General features: G+C 38.9%; 1 protein-coding gene across 8 annotated transcripts in view; it reads right to left on the bottom strand.

Moving 5' to 3' along the window:
* PHLDB1 (pleckstrin homology like domain family B member 1) overlaps positions 1-21,124 on the bottom strand; it is a 2,201,164-nt gene that overhangs the window by 614,881 nt on the left and 1,565,159 nt on the right. For 4 of the 8 annotated variants that reach the window (XM_044080920.1, XM_044080924.1, XM_044080926.1 and 1 more), the window contains 2 exons: positions 6,404-6,493; positions 4,090-4,218 (listed from right to left, as the gene is read on the bottom strand). In XM_044080920.1, coding sequence (XP_043936855.1) covers positions 4,090-4,218; positions 6,404-6,493 — 219 coding nt within the window. The remainder of the gene's footprint in view (positions 1-4,089; positions 4,219-6,403; positions 6,494-21,124) is intronic. The other 4 variants (XM_044080921.1, XM_044080922.1, XM_044080923.1 and 1 more) reach the window with 1 other exon arrangement.

The following is a 21,124-nucleotide window of genomic DNA, read 5'->3' as shown; positions in this document are numbered from 1 at the left end:
TTGGGACAAAGCTACAATCAACAATTTTATCTCTCTCTACATATATACATTTCTAAATATAGAGAACTACATATGTATGTGTACATATATATATGTGTGTGTGTGTGTGTGTATATATATATATATATATATATATATATACACACACACACACACACACACACACACACACACACACACACACACACACACACACACACACACACACACACACACACACACACACACACACACACACACGGGTTTACTACTGTTTATCTAAATTACATATTAATGAAAGTGAAATCTCCTAGACAACAACACCAGATATCCACTATGACTAAACCTTAGAATGCTGAAACTTACTACAACGAAAAGGCTACTGCTGATGTCACGCAGCACTCGGAGCTTCTGAATAGACATCGTGGAACAGTGAAGAACATGAAAATGACCTTTTTCCCCACTGTAGTTTGATCTCGGAGTTGGTATATATAATTTGCAGGGAATGTGGGGTGCAAGGGGGCTTGCCCCCTGCAAGAATGTAAAAATATGCAAGTGTTTCAGTTGAAATGTTGTTTAATCTATGTAGTTGCTTTTTCATTGTAGTAAGTTTCAGCATTTTAAGGTTTTGTTGTAGTGGATATTCAGTGTTGATGTCTCTGAGATTTTACTTTACTACTGTGTAATTTCAATAAGCAGAAATACACCCATATATATATATATATATATATATATATATATATATAATACATTCATTTGATCGAGTGCACATTGCTTGATGATGCATAACACCAACTTTAAACCACAAATTTCGGAATGCCGAACGGTTGGAACGTCATAAACAACACCGAATTCGACATTTCCGACGCGTCAACCACCTAAACGAATGCTACCATGGGTCAAAAAGGGGACGATACTTTGCGATTCGCAACTCTTGTGATCGCTTTTTTGGGATTTTGCCGCACTGCTTTCGACATGTTAGACATTGGTAATATATCTGTTGGCTAAATGAATGTGTGCATATATATATATATATATATATATATATATATATATATATATATATATATATATATATGGGTCCCCTTCACATGATCAACCTTTAACAAAGTCAACTTTCATATGGCTGAGACCATATGATCGACTTTCTAAAAGCCGACCATGGGGAACCGCTTGCTATCTCTGTACAGTGTGGAATGGTAACATTTCCATCTTCCGCATTGTAGTGCGATCTCGGAATTGGTATATTTAAGTTACGGGGGTGAGGTGGCGGAGCCCCCCACTGGGGGGTGCAGGGGAGCTTGCCCCCCTGCTAACAGTTTTAAGGTACGTGTTCATTGTGTTTTCTGTGTTTATTTTACATGGTCGGCTTTCCGAAAGTCGATCATATCATCTCGGCCATATGAAAGTCGACTTTGTGAAAAGTCGACCATGTAAAATAGAACAATAAAATATATATATATATATATATATATATATATATATATATATATATATATATACACACACACACATATATATATATATATATACACACACATATATATAGCATATATATATATATATACATATATATATATATACATACATATATATATATATATATATATATATAGATATATATATATACATATATATATTTTTTCCTTTTTGTTTTTAAATGCAGGAATCAAAAACACAGAGAAGCAGTTCGCTAAATAAATGTCAGGAAAAAAAGAACCAAAATGAAATCACTTACCTCAAGAAGATCAGAATGCTTGAGGATGTGTTTTGCACATTGGAGAAAATTAGATCTGAGGGACAGTGAAGATGCAGGTGCATTGCGGGATGGTGGAAGAGCTTAAATGCTGTAGAAAACTATATGGTGGAGAAGTTGCTGGCTTGGATCTGCCAAAAGGGCTGAAAATCCACAAGTGGTAGATGAGGGGACACCATAGGATCCTCTTTTTTTTGAGCCCATGCCACACTAGGGAAATGCAATGGGGCTGAGGTCTACCATACACAGTCCTACATTTATGGATGAAGGACATCCTCTTACCAGACCTGTACATATATCAGAAACACCTGGAAATCATACCACCTTCAAGTATGCACACAACAAAAACAGCAAGAAAATAAGGGGAAAAATCACACACTAACTGGGGTGTTGAAAACACGAAGAGATGAGTATAACAGAGAATACTACTTGAGCCAAATGGTTATTTTCTACTAATAAATGCTGTATTTACAAAATGGCAAGAGGAATGCAAACAATCTCATTTAGTGAAAGAGCTTTTCCACATAAACACAGTCTACTTTCAGTCATTTTTCTCCTCAACCCATAGATCAAGTACACATAGGAAAATACACTACATGATCTGCAATAAAATATTTTTGTACAGTTCTCAGGATTGAAAGGATGTTTAAGAATGTTCACTCACAGATGACTAAACAGGTCCAAAACATGCATTCAAACCTTTAAATGCACACTCTGTTATTTATCATTTATTTAATATAATTTGTTGCAGTAATACTGCCTGGCAGAACATAAACTCCTACCTCACAGTGGTTAGTCAGCATAACTAGGTAATTTTTCAATGAACATACTTCTCTAAACGGTATTATCACTGACCAGCAATGTTGCAACACAGAGCCATAATGTTTCTGTTTATAATGGAGCATTAGAAAGGCTCCTCCTGCAGGCAAAATAAGGAAACGTCCTAATTTTAACAAAGTTTACTCCCTTCATGATAAGAAATAATTAATAAAAAACAAATGTACCCATTTTTCTTCTTTTCTTCTAGTCTGACGCCTGTTTAGCATTTGGTACAATGTTTCCCCAATGCTGGGATGTAAATGCAGGACATGCATCAGATAGCCATTTTACTGGCCATAACATTTGCAATGTAAGTAAAGCAACTGCAGCAAAGCATCACATTTAGAAAGAGGTACATAAGCAAAATTAAATGCAATTAGTGAAAGTTCAAAGGCAGATGAAATACCCCTAATCACCCTGTTCATTGCCATTTTTTTTGTAAATGAACTTGATCACGGGAGTTTTAAAAATGAGGCTTTAAGGAAAACTTGCAAAAAGTGCTTACCCAGATGACACATACAGTTCATACAGCTGATTTCTACTCAACACAGCTTTTCATTTTCCTGTCTGTCAAAGAATGCTGTGTCACAAAAGTGCCTGCCCCTAAACCCAAGGTGTGGTGGTGGACAATGCAGCATTGGTAAAAACAGAGAACTGGTATTTGTGTGGGACACATTTTTTCAGTGCCTTTAAGTCAGTGGATTTGTTTTTACTGGCCATAAAATACTGCTAAAAAGATCCAAAATAAATTATAGAACAATCATGCATTACATGCATATAATGAACTAGTAATGCCTCTGCCTCTCATTCATGTTCTAGAGCCACTGAAGTTCCAGCAAGGAATGAAGGAGGATACAAAACACACCTTAGGACATGAGGTAACACAATCAAAAAGGTACTGGTTGTGCTGGGAAAATGGACAGAGAAATTATGAGGCTGCCCTTGAGATTTTAAGAGACAGGAGAGATAATAAACAGATAGTGGGAGCTGAGAACTGGCACAGCAGTGACCGGAGTCCCTTGAGATCCAACTGTTACCCTACTAAGACAGGACTGCCAGGGGGTTTCAGACAGGCTATTTAAATGAGTATTTCTAAAACTGTAGCAGCTGAGGTAGATTTCCGTGAGTTAAATTATTAAGGCTGATGACAGGACATAAAAGGGACTAAGTGCCCCTTGTAGGACTAAAAAGAACATAAAAGTGAATGCTACATATCAAGTTAGGGATACAAAGGCCATAGCCCACAAATTAACTTGTTTTTTACTTGCTCCATGGAAAAAGAATTCCCTACAAAACAAGAAAGACCAAATTGCCAGGCAAAAATGTACTGTGTATTCATTCTGCCTAAAACATAGTTTAATTTTAGAGTACGGCAGCATAATTTATTCAGTTTCCTAGTGCTCCATGCCTCATTTTTAAGTTATCCAAGACCAAGTTTAAAATGTGAGAAAAAAATTAAATAACCTGAGCAAGAAGGGATAATTTATTTCCACTGACTTGACCATTTGGCATGCAGAAGTGGTTAGTACGGTTACCTCTTGCATCTTGTGATACGACTGAATGGTGGCAGAAGAGGGGAATAAAGCAGCAGCTGGTCCTGATGAGGGATGCTGCAGTTTAGTTTCCTCTAAAAAGTCAGTAGGCTCTGAGATATGAAGTACTTCCTGTTCAAAGGGCAAAGTTCATGACGATAAGCTGAACACACTCAACAATGCACAAAATAATGCCGCAGGCAAAATGTCTTTAAGAAAGGAAATAATTTAAAACAGTTACAAAACTGCTAATGAAATGAGTTAGTAATTAGTTCAAAGCTGGTCAGTATTAAAGGACTGAACACATAAAAAAAACAGCAAAGTCACTAATGGTTAGCGACATGAAATGTAATAAAGCTGGAAGGATCTTGTTTCTATCATTAACAATGTTATACTTTTCAAGCTCTGTAACTTCTGAAAAGCACGTTCATATCAATACATTATCACCTATTTTGGTGCATATTGCTAAAGTGGATTCCCTCTGAGGCTAGACTTTCGTCATTTTTTTGGTACGGTTTACTATCAAAATTTCGAACCGCACTCCATCGACTGTACTATCGTCGAACACGGAAGTTCAAAAACAGGAATGTCGAAGTCAAAAAAACAATCTAGGAATGGGTTTTAACATGGGTCGAGGTAGGTGAGATGTTTGTAGTTCTGAATAATACTGAACACCTACCTCGACCCATGTTAAAACCATTCCTAGATTGTTTTTTTGACTTCGGCATTCCCGTTTTCGAACTTCCGTGTTCGACGATAGTACAGTCGACGGAGTGCGGTTCGAAATTTTGATAGTAAACCTTTTGGTACTATAACTTGCTCTGACTTCCTAAGGATGTCATGGTGGAAAGGAGATGTATGCATCCAGGATCATCTTTGGATTACATCTTCTGTGGTGCCCATATCTCAGGACCCACTGGTGGATCCCTGCTGGAGCTACCACAGACTGTAGGACCAAGCAATATTACAATTAATGGCAGACAAGGAAAAGATTCTGCAACACTACACAGCTGCAAGCTACGGGACTATGAAAAAAATCAAACTGCAACCCCTATCAAAGATGCAGAGTGAAGTTCAAACTAAGCTGTCTTACTATTTTCTACCCCAACTTCTAGTACCAAACTACAGTTCAAACTACACAGACATATTGCAGATAACCAAATAAAATAAGACACGATTTCTTAGTAAATAAGCAGTCCAGAAAATGGGTATTTTATGACATCAATTGTACAGTATAATGGAAAGCTACTGCGTACTCTAGGTAAAGCAGTTACTCTGCCAACAATTTAACTGAGAGATAAAACTAATGAAGCAAATCAGCAGAAGAGAAGTAACGTGTTTTATGCAAACCTACAAGAATTTCTAGAGAAAATTGGGAAAGATTACTCATTTGTGACTAACCTCCACTTCAAAGTACAGTTTTAACCAACCATCTTGTCACACTTTACATTTTTCCTGTTCTAAAAATGAAACCATATGACTGAATGTCTTACAGTCTCTAAGGAACTTCACTTAACTATACATATGTACTGTGATGTTAACAGACACATAACTGTTGTCTACTACATGGCCTTTAAAGACTGAAGGACATCCACCTATAACAAACAGAATGTACTGTGAAATGGCATCTTGAAAGACAGTTGTGTGGTACGACTTAGTGATGTTCACTACTAGTGGACACAACAGTATTAGAAATCCAAAATGTGTGAGACCCTGAAAGGGAAATGGTGTATTTTGAAGGACAGAAACTAAAGGGCAAGTCAGAAGCACTTTCCCTCAAGCTCTTGTAGCCTCTGTGGTTTAAAAATGGGTAGCACTGGTCTCAGCAGAACAAATCCCTTAAAAACTATCATTAAGAAAGAGAATCAGTATTCTATGACAACAACAAATTTTGTGTGCATGAAGAAAACTCAATAACTAACCAAAACACACACTAAACGGAGCTCAAACCAGGAACCCAAAAGTCGAGCCACAGAACTCCAATGGAAAAAACAGTGTTTTTAAAAAAGCAGAACTTTACTGTATATCTACACAAATTCCTCCAATTCAGTCAAGCGCTTTTGTCCCTTATATCAGGGCTTCATCAGAACTTCACTTCTGGGTTGCTGGTTGGGCTCAGTTCAATGTGCGTTTTGGTTGGTTAATCAATATTCTATCTCAACAAAAACTCGCTTGTAATCTACTCAGAAAGAGGTTATTTGGAGAACCTGCTTAAAATGCTGACCACAACCCCTGGCTGATATATGCTGTAGTTAAAAGAAAACTCACATATGTGGAAAAACTAAATATGATGCAGTGCTGTGAATTATCTATTTACCTCTCTGAAAGCAGATGATGTCTTTGGAAATGTCTTTCCTCCACTGACTGCATAATATCGTTTTTCCAAGTTACCCAGCCGTTCCTTTTCCTTAAGAGAATAACAGAAATTCTGTTAGAATGCTGGACACTTTTAAATTATACTTTTTTCAATTGACCTTTCGATTTCTCTACCCAGTTCTCAGGGAAAAGGCTGTCATGCTGTCAGTCTTGAAAGCTCAAAAGAAACATTAGTTCCTAGTATGCATTCCAGATAAACACCCAAGCAGTTCACAACATTTTGTGATTCACATTTTTTTTTTGGCAACAACCCATCTAACATTCACAAGATGACTACCTGATACTCCCACTGAGCTATGCATGCAAGTTCAAACAACAACATCACTGTTAAAAAAAAAAAAAAACATTTAGTTCAGTTTCCTCGTGAGTTTTGTTTATATTTCAAGCCTAACTCTTATAGGTCAGTTAGTAACAGGAGTCTTCTGTATAATGAGGTACCCTGGAAACTAGACAATCACAATGACATCTAGCTGTGGCATTTTCTTGAAATCAACCCCAAAACTGGTACACAACTCAATGGCAGTAACAAACTGTAACTGACGTGCATCCTGCAGACCTGGGTCTTACTCCCACAAGGTCTATCTGCATTATGAATAATTCTGAGCAAACTTAAGTTCACAGGTCACCTATAAAAACAAGTATGTGTCTAGCGGATCTCACCCTTTTAAAAAACGATAAACGAGTAAATTCTACAGGAAATGTAAAGACATATGAAGCTCATATGCAGATAGACATATACAGGCAAATACATAAACATTCACATATGTACTCAAGTGTGTGCACGCACATGTACACATACACACACACACACAAATGTGTGCATGCATGTGCACATACACACACATTTTCCAGTCTGTAAGGTGTTTGTCACTCTGCCAATCACAGAGAGGTAAACTAGGTTACTTAGCAGGCACAATATGCATCCCTAACTCACCCTAGAAGCCACACATACACAAAGAACTCCTTTTGTTCTATAAAGAGAAAAAGTACAGTTTTGTACCTACCATAAATGTAGATGTTCGAAGATCCACATTGCTGCAGTCCTTACTTATGGGTAGTCCGCTGTCCTCGGTCGGCCCGAATACCAAAGTATTAGGCTGACGTCGGTCATGGCGCTCAGAACTGACATCAGAGCGTCAGGGTATAAAAGCGCATGACCGACGTCATATCCTCAGTCTTTTCTTGCCCCAGATGTCAGAAGGCCCTAAAAAGAAAGGCCACAGCCCAAAAACAGGATACCTCCCAAAAACAGGCCCAACAACAACCATCACCCAAACCATATTACCATGCCAAACTACAGAGGGGAAGGAGGGAGGGTAAATTGGACTGCAGCAATGTGGAACATCTACATTTATGGTAGGTACAAAACTGTACTATGTTCTTCATCTCACATTGCTGCAGTCCTTACTTATGGGTAGAATCCCAAAGCAGAGGTAAAGGGAGGATGGCAAAATCATAAAGCATTAGGGGCTGCTAAAATGCCCTGTAATATAGCAGAGGCAAATCTAGCCCTAGACTTAGAATAAAGAGGAAGGTGGTAATGCTTGGAAAAAGTATGTACTGAACTCCAAGTGGCTGCTTCCAAAATATCTTTTGTAGCTACCCCCCTTAGAAAGGCAGTAGAAGTGGCAGTAGCTCTAGTGGAATGAGGTCTGATCCCAGCCGGAACCTCCTTACCATGATGGGAATAACAGAAAGAAATACAAAACCCAATCCATTTAGAAATAGTTTGTTTTGAAACAGGTTTCCCCTGAGAACCCAAAGCAAAAGAAACAAACAACTGCTGAGACTGCCTGAACCCCTTGGTTCTGCTCAAATAATAACGTAACTGTCTGTGAATATCCAAAGTATGCAAAATCTTCTCCCTTTATTTTGGGGTTTGCATAAAAAGTAGGCAAATGAATAGTTTGGTTCAAGGCCACACTAGAAACCACTTTAGGCATAAAGGAAGGATTAGTACGCAAAGATACCCTATCCTTATGAAAAATCAGGAAAGGTTCCACTGCCATAAGGGCCTGTAATTCAGAAACCCTTCTTGCAGAGGTAATGGCCAACAAAAAAGCAGTCTTCCATGATAAATACTTTAACTCGGCAGTAGCTGCAGGCTCAAAAGGTTGTAGAGTAAGTTTTTCCAACACAAAATTGAGATCCCAAGCAGGAGTAGGAGCTCTACGTGGGGGTCTTATGTTCTTTGCCCCTCTAAGAAATTGCTTAAACAAAGGATGGGAAAAAAAAAGGAGGGTCACAGTCATAGTGAGCAGAAATGGCTGCAGCATGAACCTTTATCGAGGAGAAAGACAAACCCTTGTCCAATAACTCAGTAAGATATTGAAGAGAAACACTTAAATCAGGCTTGGAAACATCAAAGTCCTTCGCTCTGCTCCAAAGAAAAAATCTCCTCCATTTATCTGCGTAAACTTTCCTTGTACTAGGCCTTCTGGCCTCCAAAATAACATTCAAAACTTGCTGTGGAAGCTGAGACCCTCCAGGGTCTAGAACAGAATATAGAATACGACAACAGCCAGTTTACCAAACTCGATTTATTTGCTGTACAGTCTCTAGCGCCTCGGCTTAACAAAGCCTTCAAGGAGTAAATTACAATACATCACTATTACCTATTTATACACACACCTATTAACTAATTACATAATTAAACAATCATTAAACAATTAAAAAATCCATTACCTTTTAAAAAGACAGATTTATATTACACTTTTCCAGCAGCAATCCACATTCAGTCCCTTTGGTGTAAGTGTCTGATATTTTAAAATAAAAATTAATTCTTTTTTAAAAGTAAATTCTTGATTCTTTCTTCACTAGCTCCCTTACTATCAACCTTTTCTAATACAGATGCCTTAAAGTTAGTTATATCAGAATTATGGAATTTAACAAAATGTTGAGCCAAAGGGCTCTCTAATTTGTTATTTTTTATATCCCTAAGGTGTTCCATTATTCTCACTTTAAACATTCTTTTCGTTTGTCCTATATAGAATTTTTACAACCACATTTAATCGTAAATAACTTGTTTGGTATAACAACTAAAGGAACCTGTTGATTTATAACTTTTTCCATTAATATAATGAAAAATATTCTCCACATGAGAACAAATTTTACAATTTCCACAGGGCATTGTACCTAAACTACCTATTATTCTATCTATATGAGAAATAGCTGGTTCAAATTTAGTGTGTACTATCATATCTTTGATATTTCTCCCTCTACGATAACTAAATATTAATTTTTTCTTCATCATCCCCTTTAATTCTTCATAATTCTGTAAAAATCGCCAAAAATATGATATACAATTCTTTATGTCATTACTACAAATATTATATGTGGATACCATAAAAATACTATCCATGTCTCCACCTTCTTCTGAAGAATTTACTTTTAAAAAAAGAATTAATTTTTATTTTAAAATATCAGACACTTACACCAAAGGGACTGAATGTGGATTGCTGCTGGAAAAGTGTAATATAAATCTGTCTTTTTAAAAGGTAATGGATTTTTTAATTGTTTAATGATTGTTTAATTATGTAATTAGTTAATAGGTGTGTGTATAAATAGGTAATAGTGATGTATTGTAATTTACTCCTTGAAGGCTTTGTTAAGCCGAGGCGCTAGAGACTGTACAGCAAATAAATCGAGTTTGGTGAACTGGCTGTTGTCGTATTCTACATTTGGATTCTCTTTTCCTTTTCGAGCTGAAGAGCTGCTGTTGTGAAACTTGTTTTCTCGTCTCGTTTCTCCATGGCCAGTGATCCAGGGGTGAATATACCTAGAATATTTAGGGAGGAAAATGTAAATACCTCCCAGCGGTCCATAGAAGGCTTTCTTAATCGAAATATGGATTCTAGCATGAACAGAACGGAAGGAAATGTAGAGGTTAATTCAGGTATCCCGATTTGGGAACGCTTTTTTGCCGAAACTAGAAGCAAGAGAGACACTAACCCTTTTGCCCATGTTGGTAAAAGATCTACAGAATATTCAGGTGAAATTAAGGTACTGTTATCCAAGCTTAAAAATTTAATGGATAAAGAGATGCTGACACATTACAACTATAGTCAACAAAAAAAAACATTACAACTATACCAGTTTACAACGGTATGTTGATTTGAATATTGTGCCCAGAGGCTTACGAGCCATAAAATTTCCATCAGAACCTTTTGTTTCCTCATGCGCAACTGATAAAGTGTTTATGAACAGATGGGAAAAAGCAGCGCATCAATGTTCCATAGAATGGTTGAAAATTTTGATAGAGCGGGACATTGTGAAACTAGCTAATATTAAAAAAGACATCAATTTGTTATGCATGAATTTATCGGCTACACTGGACAGAACTAAATTTGAATCTTGCTTGATAGATATTCAAGAAAAGGTTCACATTCTTGAAAACAAATGTATAGAACAGAAGATTCATAAAATTTCAAGAGACCTGAGAGACTTTGAAAATGGTACTGCCTTTTTCGGCGGAGCCAATCAGAGACCACGTTACAACCGTAACTTTTCGAATGTGAAGGATAATCAGCAAGCGAGAACTGAAAGTTTTTTCAGGTACACTGACAAACAACCAAATAGAGCACCGAGTTACAATGAAAAAGAACATGATTTTCCCCCTTTATCACCGGCTGATGATTGCTTCCTACCTGAACATTTCGGCGGTTATAGACCAGCAGGGAGGCAACAACAATACAAAAGAACGTATGCAGAACAAGAGAATTATAGGGGAGGACCATATCGCCCGTGGCGCGATAACAAAAGGACAAAATGGTATTAATTTTAATGCTTGTAACAAAGTAGTGAATTTATCCGGCTGCTTTATTAATGAAAATGTATATACAGTACTAAATCATGGCTTGAAATTTGTTCCGACAGTTTTTCCGAAAATGTACCAGTGTAAAATTGATGTCTAAGTTTATACGAAAATTACATTTATGGTACTATTTCAATTGTATTGCAAATGAGAATGTGGAACAGAAAGAGTCTGAAATAAGTAGTTTAGATAGTGGTGATTTTGAAGATGACCGAGAATCTATAAATGAATCATTTGTATCATGCTTTAGTGAACTAAACGCTTATTGTACTATAGATACTAAAATAAGAAGGGACAAGAAGTTTGTACCACCTTTTATACATGAGGGCATCAAGAATTTCTCCACTATGATAAATTTTGAGATTGATGAAATTGTAAAAAATGTAAATACTTCTACTGTGAATTTTAATCTAACCAAAAATGAATGGTCTGAGTTAATTAAATTTTCTAGACAAAAAGAGTTGATAGTAAAGCCTTCTGACAAAGGTAATAAAATAGTTATCATGCATCATAATGCATATGTTAAGATGTGTATGAATTTGTTAACCAATACATCAGTATATAGGGAGAGTTCTTTAGCGGAATTGACAATGTCTCAAAATAATTATATGGAACTAATTCAAAAAGGTCTTAGATTAGGTTATTGGAATGAAAGTGATGTAGAATATAAGTTAAATATAAGTGATTGTAGTTTTGCACAGTTCTATTGCTTACCAAAGCTGCACAAAAATATAAATGACCCTCCAGGTAGACCGATAGTTTCGCTAGTAACTACTTTTGCATAATCTAGGACTTATTTTACATGAAGTGCTGCTAAAAGAAGCTATAAAATTGCCATCATATATTAAAGATTCATTTGATTTTTTAAATAAAATTAAGAATGTTGTGTGGTGTGAGTATATGTATTGGTTAACATTAGATGTTAGTAGTTTATACACTAATATTAAAAATATACATGGTTTAGAGGCAGTGTTCAAATCAATGGGAGATTATCCACTAACTCATTATATAATGGAACTGGTAACATTTTGCTTGGAGAATAATTATTTTTATTTTTATAATACAATTTATCATCAAATACAGGGCACTGCAATGGGTGCAGCTTTTGCACCCATGTATGCCAATATTTTTATGGGTTTAATGGAATCTGAATGTATTTATACACACTATTTTGTTAATACACATGTTATGCATTATTTTAGGTTCATAGATGATTTGGTTTTTTTGTGTAAAGGAGGCAAATCTGAAATTGACAATTTTATAAAAGATATTCAGAATAATAGATTTGATATCAAATTTGATGGATTACAATGTGGAGATAATGTCTCTTTTTTAGATATTAATTTAAAAGGAACTGTAGGAAAACATATTTCCACTAGCATACATAGGAAATTTGACTTAGTTAATCAATTTCTGATGGGCACTAGCTGCCATCCTACTCATACTATAGAATCAATACCATACGGTGAATTCTTAAGAATCTCCAGAATATGTAATAATGAAGATGAATTTTTAAAAGAAACTAATAATACGATGGAAATGTTTAAAAATAGGAAATATGATATGCAAGTATTAAAAAGAAGTAGAGATGAAATACTTAGAAAGAGGTATAATGGGAAGTCTCAAAATAAAAAGTATAGAGAAAAAAAGTATAATGAAGAAGGTGGAGACATGGATAGTATTTTTATGGTATCCACATATAATATTTGTAGTAATGACATAAAGAATTGTATATCATATTTTTGGCGATTTTTACAGAATTATGAAGAATTAAAGGGGATGATGAAGAAAAAATTAATATTTAGTTATCGTAGAGGGAGAAATATCAAAGATATGATAGTACACACTAAATTTGAACCAGCTATTTCTCATATAGATAGAATAATAGGTAGTTTAGGTACAATGCCCTGTGGAAATTGTAAAATTTGTTCTCATGTGGAGAATATTTTTCATTATATTAATGGAAAAAGTTATAAATCAACAGGTTCCTTTAGTTGTTATACCAAACAAGTTATTTACACGATTAAATGTGGTTGTAAAAAATTCTATATAGGACAAACGAAAAGAATGTTTAAAGTGAGAATAATGGAACACCTTAGGGATATAAAAAATAACAAATTAGAGAGCCCTTTGGCTCAACATTTTGTTAAATTCCATAATTCTGATATAACTAACTTTAAGGCATCTGTATTAGAAAAGGTTGATAGTAAGGGAGCTAGTGAAGAAAGAATGAAGAATTTACTTTTAAAAAAAGAATTAATTTTTATTTTAAAATATCAGACACTTACACCAAAGGGACTGAATGTGGATTGCTGCTGGAAAAGTGTAATATAAATAAATCTGTCTTTTTAAAAGGTAATGGATTTTTTAATTGTTTAATGATTGTTTAATTATGTAATTAGTTAATAGGTGTGTGTATAAATAGGTAATAGTGATGTATTGTAATTTACTCCTTGAAGGCTTTGTTAAGCCGAGGCGCTAGAGACTGTACAGCAAATAAATCGAGTTTGGTGAACTGGCTGTTGTCGTATTCTACATTTGGATTCTCTTTTCCTTTTCGAGCTGAAGAGCTGCTGTTGTGAAACTTGTTTTCTCGTCTCGTTTCTCCATGGCCAGTGATCCAGGGGTGAATATACCTAGAATATTTAGGGAGGAAAATGTAAATGAAAATGTTTTCGAGCTGAAGAGCTGCTGTTGTGAAACTCTAGAACAGAATATGCCAGGCTGTGAGATGCAGAGACTGAATCTTGACATTGAGGAAGTGATTGCCCTCCTGAGACAAAAGATGCGGAATCAAAGGTAGAGGCCATGGAGGCTCCCGTACTAAACTCCTCAGTAGTGGGTACCAGTGCTGTCGAGGCCAATCCGGCGCTATCAGAATCATGGATGGCTTGTCTATTCTGGCCTTCAGGAGTACCTTGGGAATGAGAGGCAGAGGTGGAAAGGCATAGGCATGAAGATTGCTCCAACTGAATGATAGAGCATCCACCTTCCAAGCTGTGGGATGAAACATTTTGTGCAAAACTTTGGCAACTGGTAATTTAGTGGAGAAGCGAACAGATCTATGTCTGGAGTCCCCCATAACACTGTCAACTTTTGAAACACATGAGGATCCAGTTTCCACTCGTGAGGATCCACAATTTGTCTGCTCAACACATCTGCTAAGGAGTTCTGTGCTCCTGGTAGAAACCTTGCCTGAAGATTGAGTTGTAAACTGAGAGCAGTCTCCCACAAAATCATCGCTTGCCTGCAAAGAGGGTAGAATGGGTTCCCCTTGCTTGTTGATGTACCACATGACAGTAGTGTTGTCTGTTTGAATCAACACCTGTCCTGGGTGAAGTAAATCCTGAAAGCCATCAATGCAAATTGAACTGCTAACATCTCCTTCAAGTTGATATGCAAATGTTGAAGTCTGACAGGCCACGTGTCTTGCACCCATTTTCCATTGAGGTGTGCTCCCCAGGCCTTGTCCGAGGCATCTGTCGTTAAAATCTGACTCGCCTCTGGTCGGGTCACAGAGAGTCCCTTGTTTAGGTGACATTCCTGAGCCCACCACAAAAATTCCTTCTGAATGCAAGGTATTATTGGAATGACAGTGTCTAGATCTTGGCAGTGTTGTGTCCATACATTTTGAGATACCATTGAAGCTTCCTCATATGCAGTTTGGCATTGGGAAGCACCAGAATACAAGATGCCATGAACCCCAAGGCTTGAAGGACTGTCCTTGCAGTCAGCCTGGACTGTAGAGACATTTGATGGAAATAAAGAGAAAGGCTTCTTTGTTTGTCCGGGGTCAAAAGGCCATCTGGGAAGCTGTATTCAGTCTCACACCCAGAAAGCACATGTCCTGAGAGGGTACTAGACTGGACTTTGTTTCGTTCACAGAATACCCTAGGCATCTTAACACTACCATCACATACTGTAGATGATGAAGAAGTTCGTCCTTGTGTTGTGCAATAATCAGGCAATCGTCCAAATAAGGATAAATCTGTATTCCTCTCAACCTGAAAAAGGCTATCACTGGAGCCAGAACCTTTGTGAACACTCTGGGCAGTAGATAAGCCAAAGGGCAATGCAGAGAACTGATAATGTAAATTTCCAGCCAAACGCAGGTACCTCCTGCAACTGGGCCTGATAGGAACATGAAGATAAGCCCCTTTGAGATCCAGAGTTACCATCCAGTGATCTTTTCCCAACAGAGGTAACAGCTGTTGTAACGTCAGCATTTTGAACTTTGGAATGTCCAGATAAGTGTTGAGGATAGATAAATCCAAAATTGGTCTCCACGTGTCCCCTTTCTTTGGTACTAGAAACAGGCGAGAATAAAATCCTAGTCCCACTTCTGACAGAGGAACTGGCTGTATAGCTCCTATTTGAAGAAGCAAAGAAATCTGCTTGTGAGCCTCTATCCTTTGCCGAGGAGGAACGTCTGGCATGCCTTTGAAAGGAGGCAATGTATGGAAATAAAACTTGTAGCCTCGGTTTATAATGTCCAATACCCATTTGTCCTGGGTGACTAAAAGCCAGTTTTGCTTGAAGAGTGCTAACTTTCCTCCCAAAGGAGCTGCCAGGCAAGAAGAATCTGGCAGCTGAAAGTGCAGGTCATTGGGCCTGTTTACGAAAGGACTGGCCCCTGCCCTCACCTGCAGATTGTGCAGGCGAACTCCAAGTTCTAGGCCTGAATGTACTGTGAGCTCTGCCCCTGCCACGTCTAGATCTACCCCTAGATTGAGAATCAGAAGAAGGGTAGGTCCACCCCTTAGTAGGCCAATTTCTACTAAACTTTGGAGGTTGCACCTGCAAAAAATCTTTAACAGTCTGCATAGACTTAGCCTTGTCTTCCATTTTCTTCAAAACCGACTCCACAGGGGGACCAAACAAAACTTCAGACTGTAAAGGGGCATCCAGAATTCTAGATTTAACATGCTCGGACAAATTCTGATCCTTAAGCCAGGCGTGCCTGCGAAGAACTGAACCAGTGGCAGCCACCCTAGAAGAGGCCTGCACAGCATCAAAACCACACTGCAAAGAATGCTTACCCACCTGTTCAGAGACATGTACTAAATCCTGCAATTCTTTACACTCTATGCCTTCTGCCAAAGCATCCACTTTAGATTTTAGCTGAGAAAGGAGGAAATTCTGATACTTCAACATATGAAACTGGCAATTTAAAGCCCTCATTGCTAAAGTAGAAGAGGTATACACCTTCTTACCCCATCTAGCCAAAGCTCTCGCTTCCTTATCTAGAGGAACCGGATTCTTTACAACAGAGGCTCTAACACCCTTAGGCCCCTGACTAATAGTTTCTGGGTCCGCCCTAGGACTCTTATACAGATATTTATGAGCCTCAGGCACCCTGTAATATCTGTATATAACTGGTGCAGGAGGCAAAGAATCTGGATTAAGGGAAGCCTCCGAGAAAACATCTTGAACAACATCCAAAACAGGAGGTATAGCCAAGGGTCTATGCTGTGACAAAAACAAGAATTCCCTAAGCCTCTTCCTTGAATCAGAGAAATCCTGTCCTTCCCACTTAAAATGCTCCCTCATGGAATGCAGATTTTCTGAAAATGAAAAATCCTCTGGAGGAGAAGCAGAAGGAGTGGAATCCTCTGCATCAGAATCCGAATAAGGAGGAAAATCTAGAATATCTTCAGCAGAAGACTCAGAGTCATCTGAGGCCTGATCCAAACTTTCCAACTCTGGCTCCACCCTGGGCCTCTTATCAGGAGGGGGCATAGAACCTCTAATTAAAGTAATCAAATCTTCTGCCATTTTAAGCATGTGCTTTTTAGGCACAGACCCTGAAGTACCTGGAGGGACACCAGAGGAAGGCAAAACAGACCTGCCCTTAGAAGAAGCCTTAGGAATAGAAGCAGAAGGCCTAACCACCTTAGGCATAGAAGGGAGAACAGTAACTTGAGAGGCCCCTTCAGCCTGACCTGACTCCTGGGAGGCCACATCCTGCAAAATCAAAGTGTCCCCCTGAGACTCAACAAACTTCAGCCAGATCCGCCTGCTCTACTGTAGCTTCTGCAGGACCGGCGTCCGAAACGGACGAATCAACCTGTCTAGGTTTCAAGGATTTGTCTTTGCGCTTGAGCGGGCGTCGGAGGATCCGACGGCATATTATAATTACACCGCTTCCCAAAGACTAACCTAGCACAATCTAACCTTCTTTTTATAGTGCGCTTATTAAACCTAGCACAAAACCGACACCACTACGCGTGGTCCGGTCCCAAACAAGGAATGCAAAGAGAGTGATAATCCCTATGCGGTATCTGTTTCCCACAAGAAATACAATTATTCACTTTTTCTGACATCCGGAATTAACTGAGGCAAGAAAAAACAATAATATTCCCCAACGGGGTACTTAGCCCAACTTGGTTTCGGTCTGAAACTCAGAATTCGAAAATTTCAGAACGCCGAACGGCACTCGCAACGCTGCTTCTGCATCGGACCATGCGGCAAAAAAGACAGAGGATATGACGTCGGTCATACGTTTTTATACCCTGACGCTCTGATGTCAGTTCTGAGCGCCATGACCGACGTCAGCCTAATACTTTGGTATTCGGGCCGACCGAGGACAGCGGACTACCCATAAGTAAGGACTGCAGCAATGTGAGATGAAGAACATCCGTTATGATAATGTGATCAGTTTTTAAAGGAAATGAATCACCATTCAAGGTTATAAGTTACATCATGTAAATCATGGTTGGGTGCCATGAACATCTATTTTTGTCCTAAGCTGGGTAGCACAGTGACTCATTGATTAGTACCTCTACCACACAACTCCATGGTTTTCGGTTCAGTCCTGACTTCTGGCCAATGTCTGTACATATTCTCCTTGTGTCAGTGTGCTTTTTTTGTTTTCATAACATTCTTTGGTTTCTTCCTTTCTCCCTTAAATATGGTGGTTAATGGGCTAATCTAAACTGTTTATTATGCTTGAATTTATGCTCGCCATGCAGCCCTTTTAGGTCATGCTGAAGATGGGCCAGTTCTCTCACCTAGTCAACAAATGATTCAATTAAATAACAATTACAGGACGTTGTTAAGCTTTGTGACTGTCCATTTCTGTGCCATAAAGAACTACAACCTAAATACAGCATTTCCTTCTCCCAAAGTGTGAAATTTGGTCAAATTTCCTTACAAGTTTTGTTCTTTGTAGGTAAAAACGTAATTGCCTGTGAACATCTAATAAGTCTAAGAGGTATTCACCTTTATTTGAAAATCTTGGAAAGAGCACTGGTAAATTAATGGATTGACTGATATTGTTGTCTGACACATCAGGCACTGATGAAGGCTTATACAGCCAAAATCGGTATATGAAAATAAATTCATTACACTGGAGACGGTGTGCTGGCTTTGGTGGTTTTTTTTGGGTGGATATGAACCAGTCATCCAAATACGGATACACTCGGAATCCTTGCAGTATGAGGTGAGCTGCTACCACTGCCATGCATTTGGTGAACACTCTAGAGGCTGGGGTGAGACCAAAGGGCAGTGCTCTGAACTGATAATGACTGTCTCACAGCCGGAAGCGTAGGTGCCTTCTGGATTGTCTGGCCATCTTTATGTGGTAGTATGCATCCTGAAGGTCTATAGAGCACACCCAAATCATCCTTTTCCAAAAACGGAAGAATGGACTGAACAATGACCATCTGGAACTTACTGTATCAAACTGATTTCTTTAATTTGCTGAGATCCAAAACTGGTCTCCAGTCTCCTGTTTTTTTTTTTTGGTACTAAAAAGAACCTTAAGTAAGTTCCGGATTCTCTCTGGCCTGGGGGGACCTCTTGGTTGACTCTTTTTTTCTAGCAGCCTTTGAACTTGAATGGCTGTCTGATCCGTCTGACTGGGTGGAACAACAGGGATTTTTTTGTTTTTGGGGAGGAGGAAGGGAAAAGGGTATAAAGTATCCTCTGGAAAGGATCCTCTGCCCCCATATATCAGGTGTTATTTCTAGCCAGGGTTTTTGGTACAGGGACAAATGACCCCCAATTACCTCCAGGAGCACTGGAAGGGCCTACCAAAGAATGTATCACTAAAACCTTGATTTTGTGGGCCTCATCTGCCAAACAGGGTAGTGTCTACCACTGGAGATCCTCCCTCTGCCCCTGGAGAAACTACTTCCACGTACATCTTGAAAAGACCCTTTGGATTTTCTGAACCACATTTTGCCACTGTTGCACTGATCCCTGGAGAAGGATCTCTAAGGTGTGGAGAAATGTATGCCCATGGCAGATAGTCACATAAGCGCATCCAGGCATGTCTCCTTATAGATATGCCTGAACCCGCTGCTCTACTCTTTCCTTTGGCTACATGTGAAATGAAGCTCATGGAAGAGTTACACATGGATTGCATGGTTTGTAATTCTTCAGAAATGGCTCCAGAAAGGGTATTTGATAGCTCGCTGATCAAATCCCTTTGCAATCTCATAAAATGTGAAAGATAACTCAGGGACCTTAGAGCGAAGGTCGCTGATGCATAAACACACTTTCCAAATCTATCCTCCTTGTTAGGAGGATGGATACAAGAACATTCTTTGGCAAGTTCTTTCTTGGTGGCTGCTGCCATGACCATGGCATCTACCAATACACCTTTTGTCCAGAAATATTTGTCCTCCGAGGATGTAATAATTTTATCTCATCTCCGGGGAATAGGTTCGATGGTGTTCGGGGCATTCCATGCCCACCGAGAGATCAACTCAATAAGCTCATCGGCAGGTGGGGTTACCCAGGAGGTAGATGAATGGGGACCAAATGCAGCCAAATACTCAGACTCCACAGACAAAGGATTCCTGGACTTCCAGCCACCTCTATGGTTTAAGATGTCTAAGATGTCTCTACAGTAGACATCATCAGGAGGTGACCTTGGGGATCTTTCGCCCTCATCAAAGTCCGTGTATTCGGTGATGGATTCCTCAGTGGAATCCAGGTGTATCCTCTTACAAGTCCTCTTCTTAGGAACCTCTTCCATGGGATATTCCAGAAAGGTATTAGAAGAGGTGGGGGAACCCTGTTGGGAAGTCTGGAGTTTTGGTGCCAGCTGTCCCTGAGGGAGATCCAAGTGTGGAACCATGCACAGAGTTGTCAAAGGTGAAGGTTATGGATCTAAAGGGGTAGACAGTGTCTGAGCTGCAGTGGCAGACATGACTCTCTCCACAGCCTCAAAGGCTGACTGTCCATGAGAAGGAAAGAACCCTATCTCCCCAAGGTCGAAGATGGTGCCAAACAGCCGAGGCTCCAAGACGTAGAGACAGCTCTAAAAATCCCACGACAGAATCCGTCACCTCAGAGCCAACAGGCCGCTATGTCTCAGAGTTCTCCGAATTGCAGTGGGCCAAAGACCTCAAAGTAAATATCGGATCCGTGGAAAGGGAGATCCTCGGATCCCATACAGACAATGCCCAGTGGTTCTGATCCGATGGCTTTAGATCTTCAAAGAAAGTCAGAGAAGGAAGAAGAGGAGGGGTAGCTGCTACATGGAGGTTCTGACCAGAAGAGGTAGGAGCCAAAAGAACCCCTGATATACCCCACACCCAGAGAATCTTTTTCACTAGTCTCTCTACGTCTTCTTCGGTGAGACTCCTGGAAGAGTGAGCTGACATTTATGATGGAGATTTAGGTCTGTCCAGGAAGGGAGATGGAACCCTGGAAGGGACTGGGTCAAAAGAGGGTGAATATCAGGTCCTAGGAAGGTATATCTGATCTGAAGAGTCCTCCTTACTCAGTTGGGATGGATCCATAACAGTCAGTTCAACAGGATTGAACATTTTCACCTTCAGATCTGATGAAACAGTTGGATCTGATTTCTTGACTTTTTTAGCAGTAGGATACGATGGT

Source organism: Protopterus annectens, chromosome 8.part0 (assembly GCF_019279795.1).
Source record: "Protopterus annectens isolate FY-2018-M chromosome 8.part0, PAN1.0, whole genome shotgun sequence".
Lineage (NCBI taxonomy): Eukaryota > Metazoa > Chordata > Ceratodontiformes > Protopteridae > Protopterus > Protopterus annectens.
The sequence above is the reverse complement of the archived record's forward strand: the minus strand, read 5'-3'. Positions and strand labels throughout refer to the sequence as shown.